General features: G+C 54.3%; 1 protein-coding gene across 3 annotated transcripts in view; it reads left to right on the top strand.

Annotated features, from left to right (window-relative positions):
• SLC29A3 (solute carrier family 29 member 3) overlaps positions 1-16,445 on the top strand; it is a 40,529-nt gene that overhangs the window by 7,627 nt on the left and 16,457 nt on the right. For all 3 annotated transcript variants that reach the window (XM_038534252.1, XM_038534253.1, XM_038534254.1), the window contains exon 3: positions 14,972-15,054. In XM_038534252.1, coding sequence (XP_038390180.1) covers positions 14,972-15,054 — 83 coding nt within the window. The remainder of the gene's footprint in view (positions 1-14,971; positions 15,055-16,445) is intronic.

Below are 16,445 nucleotides of genomic sequence, written 5' to 3' on the forward strand. Positions count from 1 at the left end.
AAGATCTGGGGGTCGTAGTGGCCACCACCAAAGCAATTCTTTCATGTGGGTTAGCATAGACATGAAGTGAGATTTCTGCTGTAGGCAAGGGACCTGGGCTGGCCTGGTTCACAGGGGCGTCCAAGGACATCCCCTCATTATAACACCTAGTCCCGGCCCAATCCCTCAGTACCCTCCAAAAAAGGAGGAGGCATGCCTTGGAAGCCATCCTTACAAACAAGGGCAGACACCCCAATTCAGAGAGGTAGGGTTAAAAGGAACCAGGATGACCTAGTTTGAAGAAGAGGAAACTGGAAGACAGATTATCAGAGGTCTTGGCAATGACCCGCTGACTTTACGTCCCTGCCATAACTCCATGCCTACCCACCTTTGGACCTACCATCTTTGTCTGCAGGGTAACATGGTGAGTTCGGTACTGTCCTCCCCAGTTTCCTGATGGAGAAACTGAGGCTCTGGAGCAGTCTGGAGATGAGCCGAGCCTGTTCATGCCCTCCGGCCTCTCCACCTACCCTGGTCGGATAGACTAGAATCCTCTGGGGAGCTTTTAAAGCCCACCCACCTACCCCAACCACCCACCTAGTTCTGGTGCAACTGAAGGAGGGGCAAGGGCACAAGCATGTGTAAGTTCTCCAGGTGAGGCCAACATGCAGCCACATGATCCAGGGGAGAGGTTACCGCATAGGGGTCATGAGGAGCTATTCTCTGCCCCCCACCAGAGCACCCGCCCTGTAGACTGAGGCTACATGACGAGAGTTCTCTGGGAGAACTTCCTCCAGGGTGAGTTGTCAGAGCTCCTCTCTGGACCCCAGCAGCATCTGCAGAGTGCTCGGGATGTCACTGGGTGAGGGGGGAGGCCCTCACCATGTGCAGAGGTTGCTAGCCTAGCTGGAGGATAGGAGAGGGACACTGAGGCAGCTTCCAAACTCTTACTCTAGAGGAGCCAGACAGGAGTTCCGGGGAAGGATGGTCAGAAAGGGTATGGATTTTCTGGCTTGGTTTTAGTTGTTATTCAGGAGAAATAGCAGCCAGTGTGTGTGTGCTCATACGGGTGTCCCAGTAGAGAGGGGGTGTGAGAAACGAGAAAGTGAGGCAAGTGAGGTCCCTGAGGCTGCCGGGTACGGGGTGGGGGTAGGGCAGGAGAGAATGCAGAGGAGTCATCCTTACCTATAGGAGAGAAGGCAGCCAAGATAAAAGGAAACAGAACTGGAGTTGTGACCCATTAGATGGATTTCATATTCTTTAGTGGGTGGCAACCTGTCATTCGAAAAACCCTGCTCGGGACACCTGGGTAGCTCAGCGGTTGAGCATCTGCCTTCAGCCCAGGGCGTGATCCTGGAATCTCGGGATCAAGTCCCACGTTGGGCTCCCCATGAGGAGCCTGCTTCTCCCTCTGCCTATGTCTCTGCCTCTTTCTCGCTGTGTCTCATGGGTAAATAAACCAAATCAGAAAGGAAGGAAGGAAGGAAGGAAGGAAGGAAGGAAGGAAGGAAGGAAGGAAGGAAGGAAGGAAGGAAGGAAGGAAGGAAGGAAAAAAAAGAAAAGAAAGAAAAGAAAAGAAAGGAAAGAAAGAAAAGAAAAGAGAAAAGAAAAGAAAAAAGACCCTGTTCTACCAATTTGCTGCCAGCCGGCCGTGAGGACGCATTTTTGCCTCATTTGACAGGGAGGAAAGGTGGAAGCGCTAAGGAACCTGCTAATGGCACGGAGCTAGGAAGGTGAGAGTGGGGCTGTGACCCAGAGGTATCGGAATCTGCATCGTGTTTCCCAGAACACTTGGCAAATAAATGCCCAGATTCCCATATCCCACCACCCTGGCTCCTCCTCCCTGGGGTGGGCCTGGGCTGCTGTCACTAGGTGCTCCTGATGTATTGGGGAACCACTTCTCCATGCCACATGCAAGCCACAGAAGCTTGCACCATTCTGGGTGTAGGTGGATCATGATGCTCCCGCAGGCCAGTCTTAGTGCAACTTCATCCCTCCAAATGGAAGAAATGCTCTGTGGACTTCATTTGGCAATCTTCTCTTGAAGAGCAGAATTCCAAAGAAGGGTGCTAAAACACCCCCTGCCCCCACAAAAGTATATCAAGGCAGGATTTGGTCTGAGCCCTGTCATCCCAGAAGGGGAGACAGTCTGGGGGTGAGGCAGGAGGGAACGGGGCCCCAGGCTTCGCACGCAGGGCATGGGTGAGCAGCCGCCGGGCAGAGAGGGCAGGTCCCTCCCCGCAGCTGCCCAGTGGCTTGGGCTAGCAGGATGGCTGCTCTAAACCATTTTTAAAAATTAGAACCAAAAGTAAGTCATTTTTTTTTATTCCCTTGTCCACCCTCTGATTCTAACTGCAGACCCAGCCAGTATGCTATTCCCAATAAATATACCTGTGATGGCTTTTTCTTCTGTTTTTAGCTCTTGCTGCATCCTGCAGAGGGAGAGAAAAAGCCCGACTTAAAACACTGTCAGTCACGCCTTCGGTGGCCTGGACTTCTCAAATTCTCTTTTTATTTTCTCTGTGCGTGCTCACGGCCTCCGCTCCCTACCCGCGCCTTGCTCCCTGGCCCCCCTGGGTTATCGATCGCTCCCCACCCCACCCCCTCTGCCTTCGATTTTATTTCCTCCCGCACTCGTCCTTGGAATCCAGAGGCGATTTCCTCGACAAATTAGAACATGGCCTGGGCCTTAAGTGCTCAAATGTCTCCTTAACATGATTGATCATCAAGTGTATCCAGAGAGCAGAGCCAGATCCTGGTCTTTGCCGGGTGCCTTCGTTACAGGGATCATCATCTGGGAAGGTCTGGGGGGGGGGTAGTCCTAGCCGGCCTCTTAGGGGTCCTCTGTGTGTGCACTCACACACACCCGAGGACTGTAGCAACCCTGTGAGCCTGTGGCTTCGGCCTCCCTGCAGGCATGTTGGGTAAGGAAGTGCTGGCTAGGTCTCCTCAGGAGTCCCTCTGCTCCCTCTTCCGGGCGGGCCTCCTTCTTTGGAGAGCCACTAGACCACCTCCTCTTTACCCACATGCCACACACCTTGGCCCTGTCCCCTGCTCTCAGCCCTGGGACACCGAAGATGTCAGCCCTCTGGGGGCTGCAGAAGCCGCCCCTGCCAGCGAAGGGTGTGTGGGTAGATGGGGAGTCTTCTTGGAAGACTGGCAATGACCCGCTGACTTCACATCCCTGCCATGAAGTCCATGCCTGCCCACCTTTGGATCTACCACCTTTATCTGCAGGGTAACCTGGTGAGTTCGGTACTATCCTCCCCAGTTTCCTGATGGAGAAACTGATGCTCTGGAGCAGTCTGGAGGTGCAGAAGGCCTCCTGCTCCTCCTCACCCTGGCCATGTGGGCAGGCTACAGAAGAGGAAGGACACAGTTTGGGCTGAGCCTCAGCAGTGACGGAGCTCTGAGTCAGCTGTCCGCCCTCAGAGGCCATGATCCTGTGGACCGACGGGCTCCCTGGTCCTTTGACACCCTCCCTCTAACTGCTACTGAGCCATTGCCCTGGTTCCTGAGGTTCCAGCGTGCAGAAAAGATGCAAATCAAAGGCCAGCTTGCCTTGTCGGGGAGCCTGGGGGAGGCTTGTTGGACGAGGGAGGCGGAAGGGCTGGCAGAAGTGACATTTCCATGTCCCACACTCACCTTCAGTGGTAGAAGGACCTGAGGTTCAGGAGAGCTGGTTCTGTTTCTTACCATGTTTCAAATTTGCTGAGTGACTTACAGCTCTCTTTCCTTATGTAAGAAACTAGGTGGAGGTTGGCACACTTTTTTCTGCAAATGGCCAGATGGTGTGTAGTTGAGGCTTTGTGGGCCACGTGATCCCTTTTTGCAGAGACCCTGCTCTGCACCACAGATAATCCATAAGCAAATGGGCCCAACCAGTTTCTAGTATTTATAAAAATGGAGGCAGGCAGATTTGGCCCTGGGCGGGCAGGGGGTGGGGGACGCAGGTGGGCAGTCAATTGCTGACCCCTGCCTGGACTAGACGCTCCCTCACAGGTCTTCCCCACGGGTGTTCCGAGATCTGGTATAAGGGTACCTTCCCTGCAGGATTTCTGTTTGGAACACTGATCACCGCCTGGCACATCATTTATTTATTTATTTGTGTGTGCATTTGCCGACCGTCACGCTGACCAGACCATCCGTTCCATGAAAGCGGGAACTTGGGCTGAATCCCATGTGCCTAGAATTTCTGTTGAGCCCCATCAGTATGTGCAGAATGGTGAATTAATCTAGAAGCGTTTGTGGAAGGCCTGTCTGGTGCTGGCCTGGAGAGGAGAGGGAACAGGAGGAGGATCCTCCTCCCAGGATTGGGACGTGGTCCCCACACTCAGGGCTTTGGGATCCTTCCTGGTCAGGTTGTTTTACTGGCATATTCAGGTTACACGGAAGCAGATGCCCTCCACCGCCCAGTCAGCTGCACACCCTGCTTATAGCAAGTCGGTCACACCTGAAACTTTGGGGTACCACTTTGTTTTGCTCTGTCCTCCCACCCCGTGCTCAGTCTGTCAGCTGGTTTTGTGATTCCACCTCCCTAAATGTCTCAAGTGCCTCCAGTTCTCTTCTCTGTGGCCCCAGGGTGTCCCCTGCAATAGAGTCACCATGCAGGCTACAGAGGTGGTCTCTTTAATATATTAAGTGGAGAGGCCATCTGCTGCACCAGATAAAGGGACAAGTGCTGCAGACAGAGCTGGAGCTGTGTGACTGGACAAGTGCCTCATGTCTCTGAACCATTTCCTATTTGTAACAGGACTCGTCCCTGGCAGAGGTGCTGTAAGCATCAAGGGGGCAAATACATGAGAGGCACTCAGAACAGCAAAGCGCGGGGAGGGCTCAGTGACTGTGCACCTGGACCAAGTTTCTCAGCTGCCCAGGGATCCTGCAGTGCCTCCCCATTGCATTTAGAATAAGATTGAAACTCCCACGCCAGCCTGTTTTCCCCAGCCTGCCCTGGCCTCCCCTGGCCTCCAGCCTGGCCGCCCCAATCTCTCCCTGACTCCCTCAATCCAGGATCAGCCTGCTTTGTCAGGTGCTCAAACACACCACACCCACTCCTGCCTTGGGGCTAGCCATATGCTGTTCCCTCTGTCCAGAATGCTTTTCCCTTCACCCCTCACATAGCTTATCCTCGGGTCTAAACATAGCTCCTTCAAGAGGTGGCCTCTTAAAAAAAAAAAAAAGAGGTGGCCTCTTACCACCCTCACCAACATCAGGCCCCCCACTAGGCTCTGTAGAGCTCCTTACTTGGTTTTTCTTTTCATCGCATTTACTGTAACTTGCAGTCTTTTTTTTTCTTCACTTGTGTTTACTCCTTTTCCTACCTCCCTCACTAGAGCCCCGAGGGGTCCCAGCCTCTAGCACATGTTGGCACTTGTAAGGTGCTCAGCCGTTGCTGTTGAGTAAGTGAACGGGCTTTAGCACATCAGTTGCCTTTACTGTTCCTTGAGCAAAGAGATGGATGGATCAATGTGTAGTCACTGTCACCTGCTGCCTCCCATCAATCCTTCTACCCTCTCCGGCCAGGCCACCCCCCTGTGCCCGGCACTGAGCATACCAGTGCTGTTCAGAAGCCTTCCTCCGTGGCTCCCCAGTTCCTTCTGAGACAAGCACCCCTCCTTGGCCTGCTACCCCTCCCCTCCATCTGACACCATCTGTAGTCTCCCCTCCTGGCTTCCCTCACCTCACATGCCCCCCCCACCATTTAACCAGACTGGAGCATCCCGGAACAAGGGGGTCAAGGAAGGGGGAACAGTGCATTGAGGAGCCGAAGGAGGGCTGAGCTCCAAGGCTCTGGAGCTAAACAGCAGAAGCAGCCAAGGACCAGACCCGTGAGCATGGCTTGGAGTCAGGGAGGCAGGGGGTGGCCAGGCCCAAGGAGGAGCTTGAGTGGTGGGACACTAGGGAGGGGAGTTCTCGGAGATGGGAGCATGAGCCACTGTCCTTGGCTAGGGATGTGGGGACCAGCAAGTGACCGACCTGGGGAGAGGGTGAAGGAAAGCAGAGAAACTTGGAGCAGGAGCACTGAGAAGGGCAGACCCTGGAGCCTAGGGACAGGTGACATGGGGTGCTCCTGAAGATGCTCTCCAAGGCCTTTGATGGGGGAGCTTACACCTGGGGCTCTGTGGGCCACTTGGGGAGGATGAGTGGTAGGCAGTGAAAATTATTCTGGAGGGAGGGACAGATGTAGGCACAGGGCTTGTGGAAGCCAGGAAAGGTGAGCTTCCCAAGGCAGAAGTGTGGCACAGGGACAGGGAACTCAGAGTGGGGCTCAGGAGGTGTCTCTGGTGGCAGAGTGCACAGGTGGAGGGAGGAGGAGGAGGGGCAGGAGGGGCAGCCTGGGAGTCCCAGAGTCTGGGAGGGAGGGTGTGGGTGCCCTGAGGAGGCGCCCAGACCTGGAAGGATTTTATTCTCTCAGTTCTGGTGGCCAGAAGCTCCAAACAAAGAGGCCAGCAGGGTCCATCTGCCCCAAAGACTCTAGGAAGAAGCTTGCTTGCCTCTTCCAGGTTCTGGGGGCTCCCAGCAGTCTTGGGTCGTGGCAGTGTACTTCTGGTCTCTTTGCCTTTGTTCACATGGCCCTCTCCCCGCCTCCATCTGTGTGCCATCTCCTGTCCATGAGGACACCAGTCCTCGCAGTTGGGGCTCACCTTGATCCCGTATGAACATCATCTTAACCAATTATGTCCGCAAAGACTCTATCTCCAGATAAAGTCACATTCAGAGGTTCTGGGGAGACGTACATTTGGGGGAATACTCTTCAGCCCCTTATAGCTGGGGTGGTATGTTGTGTCAGGTGGGCTGCTTATGGGTGGGCTTCAAAGAGACCCCTTTGAAAGAGTCTTCCCCCAGAGCAGCCTGGGAGGGAGTAAGGCATTAGGAATGAGGGCACAGGCTGCCTGTCTAGGGAATTTGGGGCAAAGGGGAGGAGGGGCCTTGTGGCTAAAAGACATGAAGTCAGAGAGGCTTTTTTCCGTTAACCAGGCAAGAAGGAAGGCCCAGCAGTGAAGGAGAGAGAGAAAATGCAGACAGGGAAGGTGAGCATTCATGGTGCAAGTCTCCTAGAAGTCGTAGAAGGTGGGGGAGAGAAGCTGTCCTCTAGGAGCTCTGCACAGAGGCAGAGGAGAGTAGGGAGGCTCATTCCAGAAAATCTCAGCAGCTCTGCTTATCTTCTGGCAGGATTCCAGGGAGATGTAAAAAAGGATTGCGGGCTAAGAAGGGCCTCTGGGCCATTAAAGAGCAAGATTTATAGTGGCCCCAGGGAGCTGGGGCCTGGAGATGGCCCACAAGGCCGCCGAGCATCAGTGGTGATGTTAGAGCCTAGAGCTGTGCATACAGGTCTGATGGGGGGCCCCACCAGGTGGCTGGGTCTATCTGGCCAGCATCTTTATCATCTACCTGTCTGATTCTGACCTGGCTTTGCTCTCCCCTTGGGCCCCTGGCCACCTATCACACCTTGGTGGACCTGGGCTCCTGTGTCCCTCACCTGGGTGGGCCCTGGAACAGGCATTGCCCAGCTAGCCCTCCCAGCTCATCCATGCCCCCGTTGGCTTTCCTGGGCCTGTGCCCTGAACATGGGGAGCCCACAGACAGGATGCCCGCTGCATCCCTTGGGGACACCTGCCTTCTGCTCACTTCCTGGCCGATGCCAAGGCAAGGGCGCCTCCTTGCCACATCCCAGGCCGTAGAGCTGGGCTATCCGAAGACAGCAAGTGTGCAGCGGCAAACTATTCTGGGCTCCAGCCAGCTTGCTGCTGCTAATTTCATGCCCCTGTGATCCAGGTAACGCTTTGCTGCCTCGAGCTGCCACCCCCGGGCCCGAATCGCTTTTTCTCGCCCCTGCAGGAGCCAGCTGCCTCTGCCGCCGTGCTCTTGAGGTGGGGGCTGCACGAGGCGGCCTCCGAGCCGCCGGCGGCCGGGCACCAAGTTAGTCTGCCGCAGCTCGTGACTAATTTGCTGCACTTATTTCAAAGTGCCCAAATAGCATTCGGGGAGAAGCAGCTTAACCAGGGCCTGCCAGAGATAAACAGGCTCATTTCGGGGCCTCCCTGCCCGAAGAAACCTCTTTACCTGGCCTCTGAGCCCAGAATTAGATTCTTCCAGAAGAGATGCTTAGCACAGAGCTTCTCAGCGTGGCGGAGGTGGGGAAATGTTCCCCCTCGTAAAATGGGCCTCACATCTGGCCAGCTGGCTCTGGTGGGTTTTTAAATTGTGTTTGAAGAGCGGCTCTCCCCTTTGCTGGTGTTCGCAAGCCCCGGCCAGGGCGTGACAGATGAACGTGCGTTTCTCATCTCCGGCACAACAGGCCAGAGCGGCTCCCCCATACCCGCCCGGCACCCTAGGGTCGGGGTTCTGAGCCCCACTTGTACTCGGCCTGGGGGCCCGGGCTGTGCTGGGGTTGGCACAGGTCAGGGGAGAAGCTGGAAGCCTGCCTGGCTCTTCCAGACTCTAATGGCCTCTGGAGCATGCTCTGTGCTCGTCAGCGGACCGTGTCCATCCATTTCGGGTGGCTGACAGAAGCCGGGGCTCTTCTCCGAATCTTTTTCCTTTTAACTCTGCTCAGAGCCGCAGCCCTGTGGAAATGGCCTGGGGAATGGACTGTGGGGTTGGAGGAGAAGAGAATTAACCGCAGAGGGGAGAGAAAGGAGACCCCGTCGTTTGCTTGCTGGCTTGGGCAGGTCACCCGTGTTTAAGGCCTGGGACAGTGGGAGAACGCCGACCTGATGGAACCTCAGACTCTGCAAGCTGATTCCTGCTTACTGCTGGGAAGGCACATGGGCTGCCAGCGCTGGCCTCTGGGGCGTCCCGGTGACGTGTCGCAATCCCAGGGCCAGCATTCAGGCCTGTGCATCTGTGAGGCAGGCCACCTCACCTAGAGCAACCAAATGACCCTCCCATTCCCACCCCCCCAACAGAAAATCTGCCACCAGCACTGGCCAGGTAGGTGCCTCTATTAGCCTCAGGCTCCTTATCTGTAAAATGGGAGCAAACCCAGTTTGGTCTTGCGCTTATAGGCTGCATTAAGAGCAGAGGGGTTGTGGGGTCTGTGCAGGCCACGCATGAGCGGTTTTGTTCACTGGCAGTTACCTGGTGCTCTGCGAGGCTTACCTGCCCATGCCAAGGATGACTTTGGTGTCCCCGCTGCCAGTGTGCTGAGCCTCGCCCGAGCCCCAGCCGATGGCAGCGTGCAGGGAGATGGTTGAGTACAGGGAGCTTAGATGAGATATATCTTTTGTCCTCAGCTGGGCCTCACCTGCCATTGGGATGGTGGATTCATAAGGGGACTGACGCGGCCACCGTCACCCATCAGCATCCTAAAAGAGAAGGGTGGGTGCCGTGGCTCCATGGCCAGCTCTCCCAGGACGTCTAGGCATTATGCACAGCACAGTTTTGTCACAGCTCCACAGATTTCTGTCAATGCTGAGGAAGGCCTCAGGGGCACTTGGCCCTGTCACAAAGGCACTCTGGCCCAAGGGGCAGGTTTGCAAAGAAGCATCCATGCCTTTGCACATGCTGTTCCTGCCTCTTTTTTTTTTTTTTAAGATTTTATTTATTTATTCATGTGAGACACGGGGAGAGAGAGAGGGGAGAGAGAGAGAGAGGCAGAGACACAGGCAGAGGGAGAAGCAGGCTCCATGCAGGGAGCCCGACATGGGACTCTATCCCGGGACTCCAGGATCACACCCCCGGCTGCAGGCGGCACTAAACTGCTGAGCCACCTGGGCTGCCCCATTCCTGCCTCTTAGAGTGCTGTCTCCCTCCCACCACCCCCACCTTCCATAGGCAGCTGGCAAACTTCCCCCAGCCTCCCAGGTTGTAGTCCAAGAGCACCTCCTGCGGGAAGCCCCCTGGGCCCCTCCTCCCCTCACCCCCACCATACCTTGTGTGCACTGTACTCAAACTGTAGGATCTTTGTAGGATTGTGCCAAGTATGTGCTCCCAGAGAGCATACACCAAGCCACCGGCACAGTGCGGAGCACACTGGCGGCCGCATCTTCAGTGAACAAAGGAACGGGTTGCTGACTGGAGGGGCAGCGGCCTCCAGCCGGGCTGAGGGCTGTGGGATTACCAGCTTCAGGGTCTCCGGACTGCTGAGGCAGAGAACCCTGCTCAGGGAGGCCCCATCATCTCGTGATGTCCTGCCCTGCTGCTCCCAGTCATGTTGTGGCCCTACCTTCTTGCTGAATCACGCAGTCTCTTATCTGTAAGAACGTGAGGCCTAAACCGACCCCCGTTACACATACAAGCAAGACTTGGTTTTCCATGGACTGTATACACAGGGCTGCCATGTTGCACAACTGTGCAGGCTTCCTTCATATCATAGTTTCAGGATTGGTGTTCACTCTGGGTGTGCAAAGCCCAGCCTCTGCTGTCACCTGAGGTGGCCCAGTGTCACTGCCCCGGTGCTCTCCTCATCCCTCCACTCCTACGTGGCTGACGCTGGCTTTGCGGTCTTTGGGTTCACTTCTGGAGGTGGAAGCCACGTTCATCGATCATGTGGTGGGGCACCTGGTGTGATAAATAACAACAGAGACTTTTGAGGTTGCTCCTAGGAATCAGCCCCAAGTGCAGGTGAACTATGTCGTGAATTATCCCCAAACATCACATGACATAAGATCACCCTGTAGGATGGAGAGGACAGATTCCTTTGGAGGAGGCAGGACTGTTACCAATGTGTTTGAACCAATATTCCAAGTTTTTACATTTCCTGGAGTAAAATAGGAGACAGTGGCCCCAACATCCCTTGCGGGTGAACGAGATGAACCCAGGAAGGAAATGCCAGCTGCAGGTCTGCAAAGGGCATAATCCAGGATGGAAGGTAGGGCCTTCCAGGAAGGAGCCCGAGGCCACCTGTCTTGTGTGAATGCCATCTCAGGGTGCACGGTCCTAGGGAAGCAAGAGTGAGGAAAAAGGGAAGTGAGGCGGGGATGGGAAAGAGCAAATATGGCCTGATAACAAAACACAGCTGGTTGCTCAGGCACCCAGCATGAATCCAGAGAAGCCACACGAGGCCACCACATGTTAGACCAGTCGGTTTGGGGAAAAGAAAATCAAGAAGTTTATCTCTTGTCTCCTTCCCATTTCCTGCCTCTCAGTCAAAGCCTAACTCATAGGGCTTCCTCCCTCCTCCCCCCACCACCCTACTTCAGAGTGTCCCCAGACCCCTCCCACCGTCACCCAGGGAACAGGAACCAGTGCTTCTCAGGGGCAGGCCGGGCAGTGTACAGGCACAGGCATCTCTCCTTAGCTGTCAGCTCCTTCTCTGGGGGCAGCAGTGGCAGTGGCTTTATGACCGTGGGACTGAGTAGCAGGGCAGACGGCTCAAGGGGCAGGCAAGGTGAGCAGATGTGGGGTGGCATGTAAGCTAAGTCCTGTTTCTTGGAATCACACATGCCACTTGCAAAAATGAGCCTAATTTCAGCAAAGGATTTGATGCAGGAAGGCCAAGGGGACCGATGTCCACAAGCATAACCTTTGTTGACCTCGCAGGCAGATATATTGGTCTTTGTGTCTGGCAAGATCACGGTCAGCTATCCCTGTTTTCATCAAGAAACTAAATTTAAACTACAACAAGAAGGCAGCAATATTCAGAAAAACTCTGAATAGTGGGAAACTCAGCTATCCAAAGCCCTCGTTCATTAGGAACACGTTGCTGCATAACAAGATACTGCAAACTTCAGTGGCTTAAAACAACACATTTATTATCTCGTAGGGCCTGTGGGCCAGGAGTCTGGGCACTGCTTGATGGAATCCTTGGCCCAAGGGCTTAGCTGGGGCTGCAGTCTCACCCGAGGCTCGGTTGGAGAAGGATCATCTCCAGACTTACTTGGGCTGTTGGCAAATCCAATTCCTTGGGGCACCTGGGTGGCTCAGCGGTTGAGTGTTTGCCTTTGGCTCAGGGTGTGATCCCGGGGTCCTGGGATCAAGTCCCACATTGGGCTCCCTGTGGGGAACCTGCTTCTCCCTCTGCCTATGTCTCTGCCTCACTCTCTCTGTGTCTCATGAATAAATAAAAAGTTATTTAAAAAAGAGAGAGAGAGAGAGAATCCAATTCCTTGCAGTCATAGGATGGAGAGCTTCTGTTTCTTGCTGGGTGTTGGCCAGAAACCTCTCTGAGCAACTAGGAGGTCACCTGCAGTTCTTGCCACTTGGAGGTTCCCCAGCATGGCCACTTGGATCCTCTGACCCATCAAGGGAGAAAAGAAAAAAAAAAAGAGTCCAGTAGGACAAGTGCTTCCAATCTCATGTGACGTTATCCTGTACGCATAACCGCGTCTGTCCATCCCTTTGCTGTATTCTTTTGGTTAGAAGCAAGTCACAGGTTCCCACCCACACTTAGCAGAGGGGCTCACATACCACGGCATGAGCACAGGAGGCCGGGACTATGGGGCCACTTAGGGAGTCTGCCCACCACATTTTGCTAGAACTCTATTTACAATAAGTAAAACTCCTCCACATGTTTATATCAGGAACTAAATTAAAAAAATAATAAGAAAGAAATAAAAGAAGAGCTCCACGGGGTGTGCTGAGTCAGCCTACGCAGCCACTCACAGCTCCCCCCATCTGTACCAGTAGAAAAACAGCCCGGGGTCCAGTCCATTCCGCCCCTCCTGCGTGCTCTTGGTAAAGCCTAGAGAATGGGCTCCATCAACAGAAAGCGAGTCAGGGCCTTACTCGGTTGTCAATATTTAAAATGCTTTCCAACATTAAAAGGCTTATTATCCGCTTAAATATCAACAAACCAGAACATAGAAAATCCCCATTCCTAAAATGTTCAGGGAACCTGAGCCTGCTCGAAGAAACAAAGACAGGAGATCCTGCATCCCATGCGATGGGCGTTTGGAGATGTGCCACGGAATGAGCAGCCACAGGGTGAAGGGAACCTCATCGGGGGGCTTGGGTCTGGGGACGTCCGGGTTGGCCCCCACCTGCGGCTGTCTCTCCCTCGGGGCCTTTCTCCCTGGCTCCCGCCTGCCGCCTGCCTGGCCTCACGTCGGCTCAGCCACTGTGTCAGGACGTAATTGACTGAGTGCCTCGGTCCAGTCCAGGCTCTACTGAGCCCATCAGGGCAGGAACAATGAGGTGGCATCTCAAAGGAGGAAGCCTATTTCTAAGGCTCATGGTTGATGGACCGCATTCGCTGTGATTACCATTTTAATTGCAAGACCACCACCACCTCATATTCAGGGTGCAGATTTCAAAGACCACGAAGCACCGTGCAGGCTTGGAAAGGGAGCGTGGAACAATCATTGTCAGGCCAGAAGGAGCTCACTCTGATATCTTTCTCTCGGGCTCCATGTCACAATCAGACTCTCCCAGAAAGGGCAGAGCTGACCCTCCGTTTCAAGCTCTCACTCAGGCCCTACCTCCTCTGGGACCTTTCCCCAAACCCCTACTCCTTCCCATTCTCTCACAAAGTCCGCCTGCCCTGGTCCCACTCCCCCACCCAGAACCCACCCAGAACCCCTTCTAGAACTCACCACTCCTACCTCTGATTTGGGGGGTGGGGGAAACCAACCCATAGAATTCTTACATCTTTTCCTGTGGTGTTTTGAGATGAAAATGCCTTCACACTCTATCTTACTCTCCCAGTGGGATGCTTCCTTCTTAGCAGGCAGGAAGCCTGTCTCATTCTCTGTAGCGATCCCTACAACGGCCACAGTTCTCTGCACATTGGTGAGGGTTTTTTTTTTTTTCCACACATTGTCCCTTGCACTTGGCACATTTGTGACTCAAAATATTGCCTCAGTTAAGTCTAATTTTGTGAGCTTTCCAGAGTTGAATACTCACAGCTGCTTTTTTATTTTTCAGAGGAAACAATATACTTAGTACAAAGCCCTTGTATTTGGCACGCAGGAAATGCTTAATACACGTGATCTGTTTTCACGGCGTAGAACCCGTGGTCATCACCAAGCTGGGGTTCATGGCTTGACATACAATGACCAAAGCCAAGTTATGTCATCAGCCCTTTCTGATTTTTTTAAGACAGGTATATTGAGGGGCACCTGGGTGGCTCAGTGGTTGAACATCTGCCTTCAGCTCAGGGTGTGATCCCGAGGTCCTGGGATCGAGTCCCACATCGGGCTCCCTGCATGGAGCCTGCTTCTCCCTCTGCCTTATGTCTCTGTCTTTCTCTCTGTGTCTGTCATGAAGAAATAAATTTTTAAAAACCTAAAAAAAAAAAAGATACACGAGGAACAACGAATACATGGTAAAATCTACCCTAAGGAGTGGACAGTTCTCTGAGTTTTGAGAGCCACGTACAGTTGCCATACAGCATCTTTAGCTATAAGTTCTAGCACGTTGTAATCAGGAGCTCCTTATCATATGGTCTCATGCATGCTTTGTCTAGAAAACCCTACTACTGCTTCCAGAAAAATGCCCCTTTTTCCTCCTCTTGGCCAGTCTAGGAGCCATTTCCCAAAGTGGCTTTGACTTTGGGTAGCATCTCTATTGAGGGGGCGAATCCAGAGTCGGAACAAAGTTTCTACCCTGTGGGCATCAGGGTTGGTGGATTGCTAAGAGGCCTCCCTTGGTTGCAAGAATGCGAGAATGTGGTTGGGACCTAACAAAATGCATTTGGATAATTGAAATTGGGTGGTAGGCAAAGAAGGCTGGTAGGGCACAATTGTTCTGTGTGCACATGCTCGCGGCTGAGTCCTGTCCCCGTTGGCTCCTCTGTGGGTAGGACAGATAGAATAGGTGGGAGCACGTGCTGCAGAGCCGCAGGCAGCCTCTCTGGGGGTGGGGACAGCGTCTTATCCTAACTTATGTCCCCAGCACTTCACACAGCTTGTATTAGTGTCGGTTCAGTGACTGAGTAAGTGGTCTTGGGTCATGATGGGGTGGGACCATGCCATCTTGGGGTAGACCTATCATCCATCACTCATAGGTTTCTGAAGAGCCCCGGGAAGGGCCCTGTCTCTGCTCTCAAGGGGGGCCCTCCCGGCTGTCCCCAGTGACATCAGCAGCCCCCTCACTTCTGTGCTTGCAGAACTACTTTGAGAGCTACCTGACTGTTGCCTCCACCGTCTCCTCCGTGCTGTGCCTCATGGCGAACTTCCTGCTCGTCAACAGGTAGGCCATGTTCCTTTCTGGGCCAGGCCCCGTGCCTTCCCTCCAGCCATCTCCACTCGCCTCTCCTTCTTGGCTGCTGCTTTTCTTCATGCTCCAAGGGCAGGCACCCAAGTGGGAGGCAGGCAGCAAAGGCTGAGAAGTCAGACCTGCCACCTGGGGCCCTTCCCTGTGGGAGCCCAGCCAGGGAGCTGGACTTTCGCTTCCCAGACACAGGCTAGGATGCTGTCAGCAGCCAGCAGGAGGCATGTGGGGACCCAGCTCTTCCTCCTTTCCCATCTTGGGAGCCTGTCTGTCACCAGCTGCCTGGGCTATCGACGGTGTGGCCAGATGCCAGCATGTGGATGGCTGGGCAGGCGCGGGGGGCAGGGCCTGTGGAGGCGGGTCTTCCAAGCATTTCTTTCTTTTTTTAAAGATCTTTAAAAATTATTTATTATAGAGTTGGGGGTGGGGAGAACCAGGGGGAGGAGCAGAGGGAAAAGAGACAAGCAGACTCCACCCCCAGCACACAGCCCAACTCAGGGCTCGATCCCATGACCCTGAGATCATGACCTGAGCTGAAATCAAGAGTCAGACGCTTAACCGACTGAGCCACCCAGGCACCCCGCCAAGCGTTCCTGAGAGCAATTGGAAGTTAAGAGCCTGGCACCTCATGATTTTGGCTCCCACTCTATGGGAATGGGCCACCAGCTCATGTGGGAACCGCTCACAGAGGCTCAGTGGGGACCTTTCTGATGCCGTGTTAGAGGTGAGCGGGGAGGGAGTCCCGTGGTTGCACTGTGGAAGAAGCAATGATGTGGGGGACAGCCAGGCGAGCGAGCATGACCCTGAGACCCCGCTCGGGGACTGTTACCATCTGTTCTCAGCTGAGGTTTGCAGGAGCAACAGCCCTAGCTGCTTTGCCCAGATTTCCTCTAAGCTGCCACCAGGAACCTGGGCTTCTCTGGGCACAGCCGCCTGAAAGCTTAGGTCCCTGATGGCAAATCAGTCTTACCCAACTCTGCTAACTTTGTAGTGCCAGCCTGGGTCTCTGGTTGAACAGGATTCCGAGGGGGTGTGGGGGAGTGTGCTGCTGCGATTAATTGGCCTGGCCATGGCTGCTCTGAGCCTAGGAGGGGAGAGGGCGGCACATGGGCCTCACGTGTGCTAAGCCTCAATAGACCTGTCCTTCCAAACGTGTTATGCTCTGGGGCTGTTGAAGTTATCTGTCGTGTTCAAATGATCCCAAAGCGTAGTGGTGTAAAACACCAACCGTAATTAGTGTCTGTCGTGATCTGGGCCGCATCAGTTGGCAGCTCTGGCATAGTGTCCCTTATGTGCTAGCAGACAGCCGGGCTGGAAGCTGCTGGGTCCCCTCAGGCACCTGTCTCCATCTCCTCTCTTCTCCTCTCTCC

This window comes from Canis lupus, chromosome 4 (genome assembly GCF_011100685.1).
Source record: "Canis lupus familiaris isolate Mischka breed German Shepherd chromosome 4, alternate assembly UU_Cfam_GSD_1.0, whole genome shotgun sequence".
Lineage (NCBI taxonomy): Eukaryota > Metazoa > Chordata > Mammalia > Carnivora > Canidae > Canis > Canis lupus.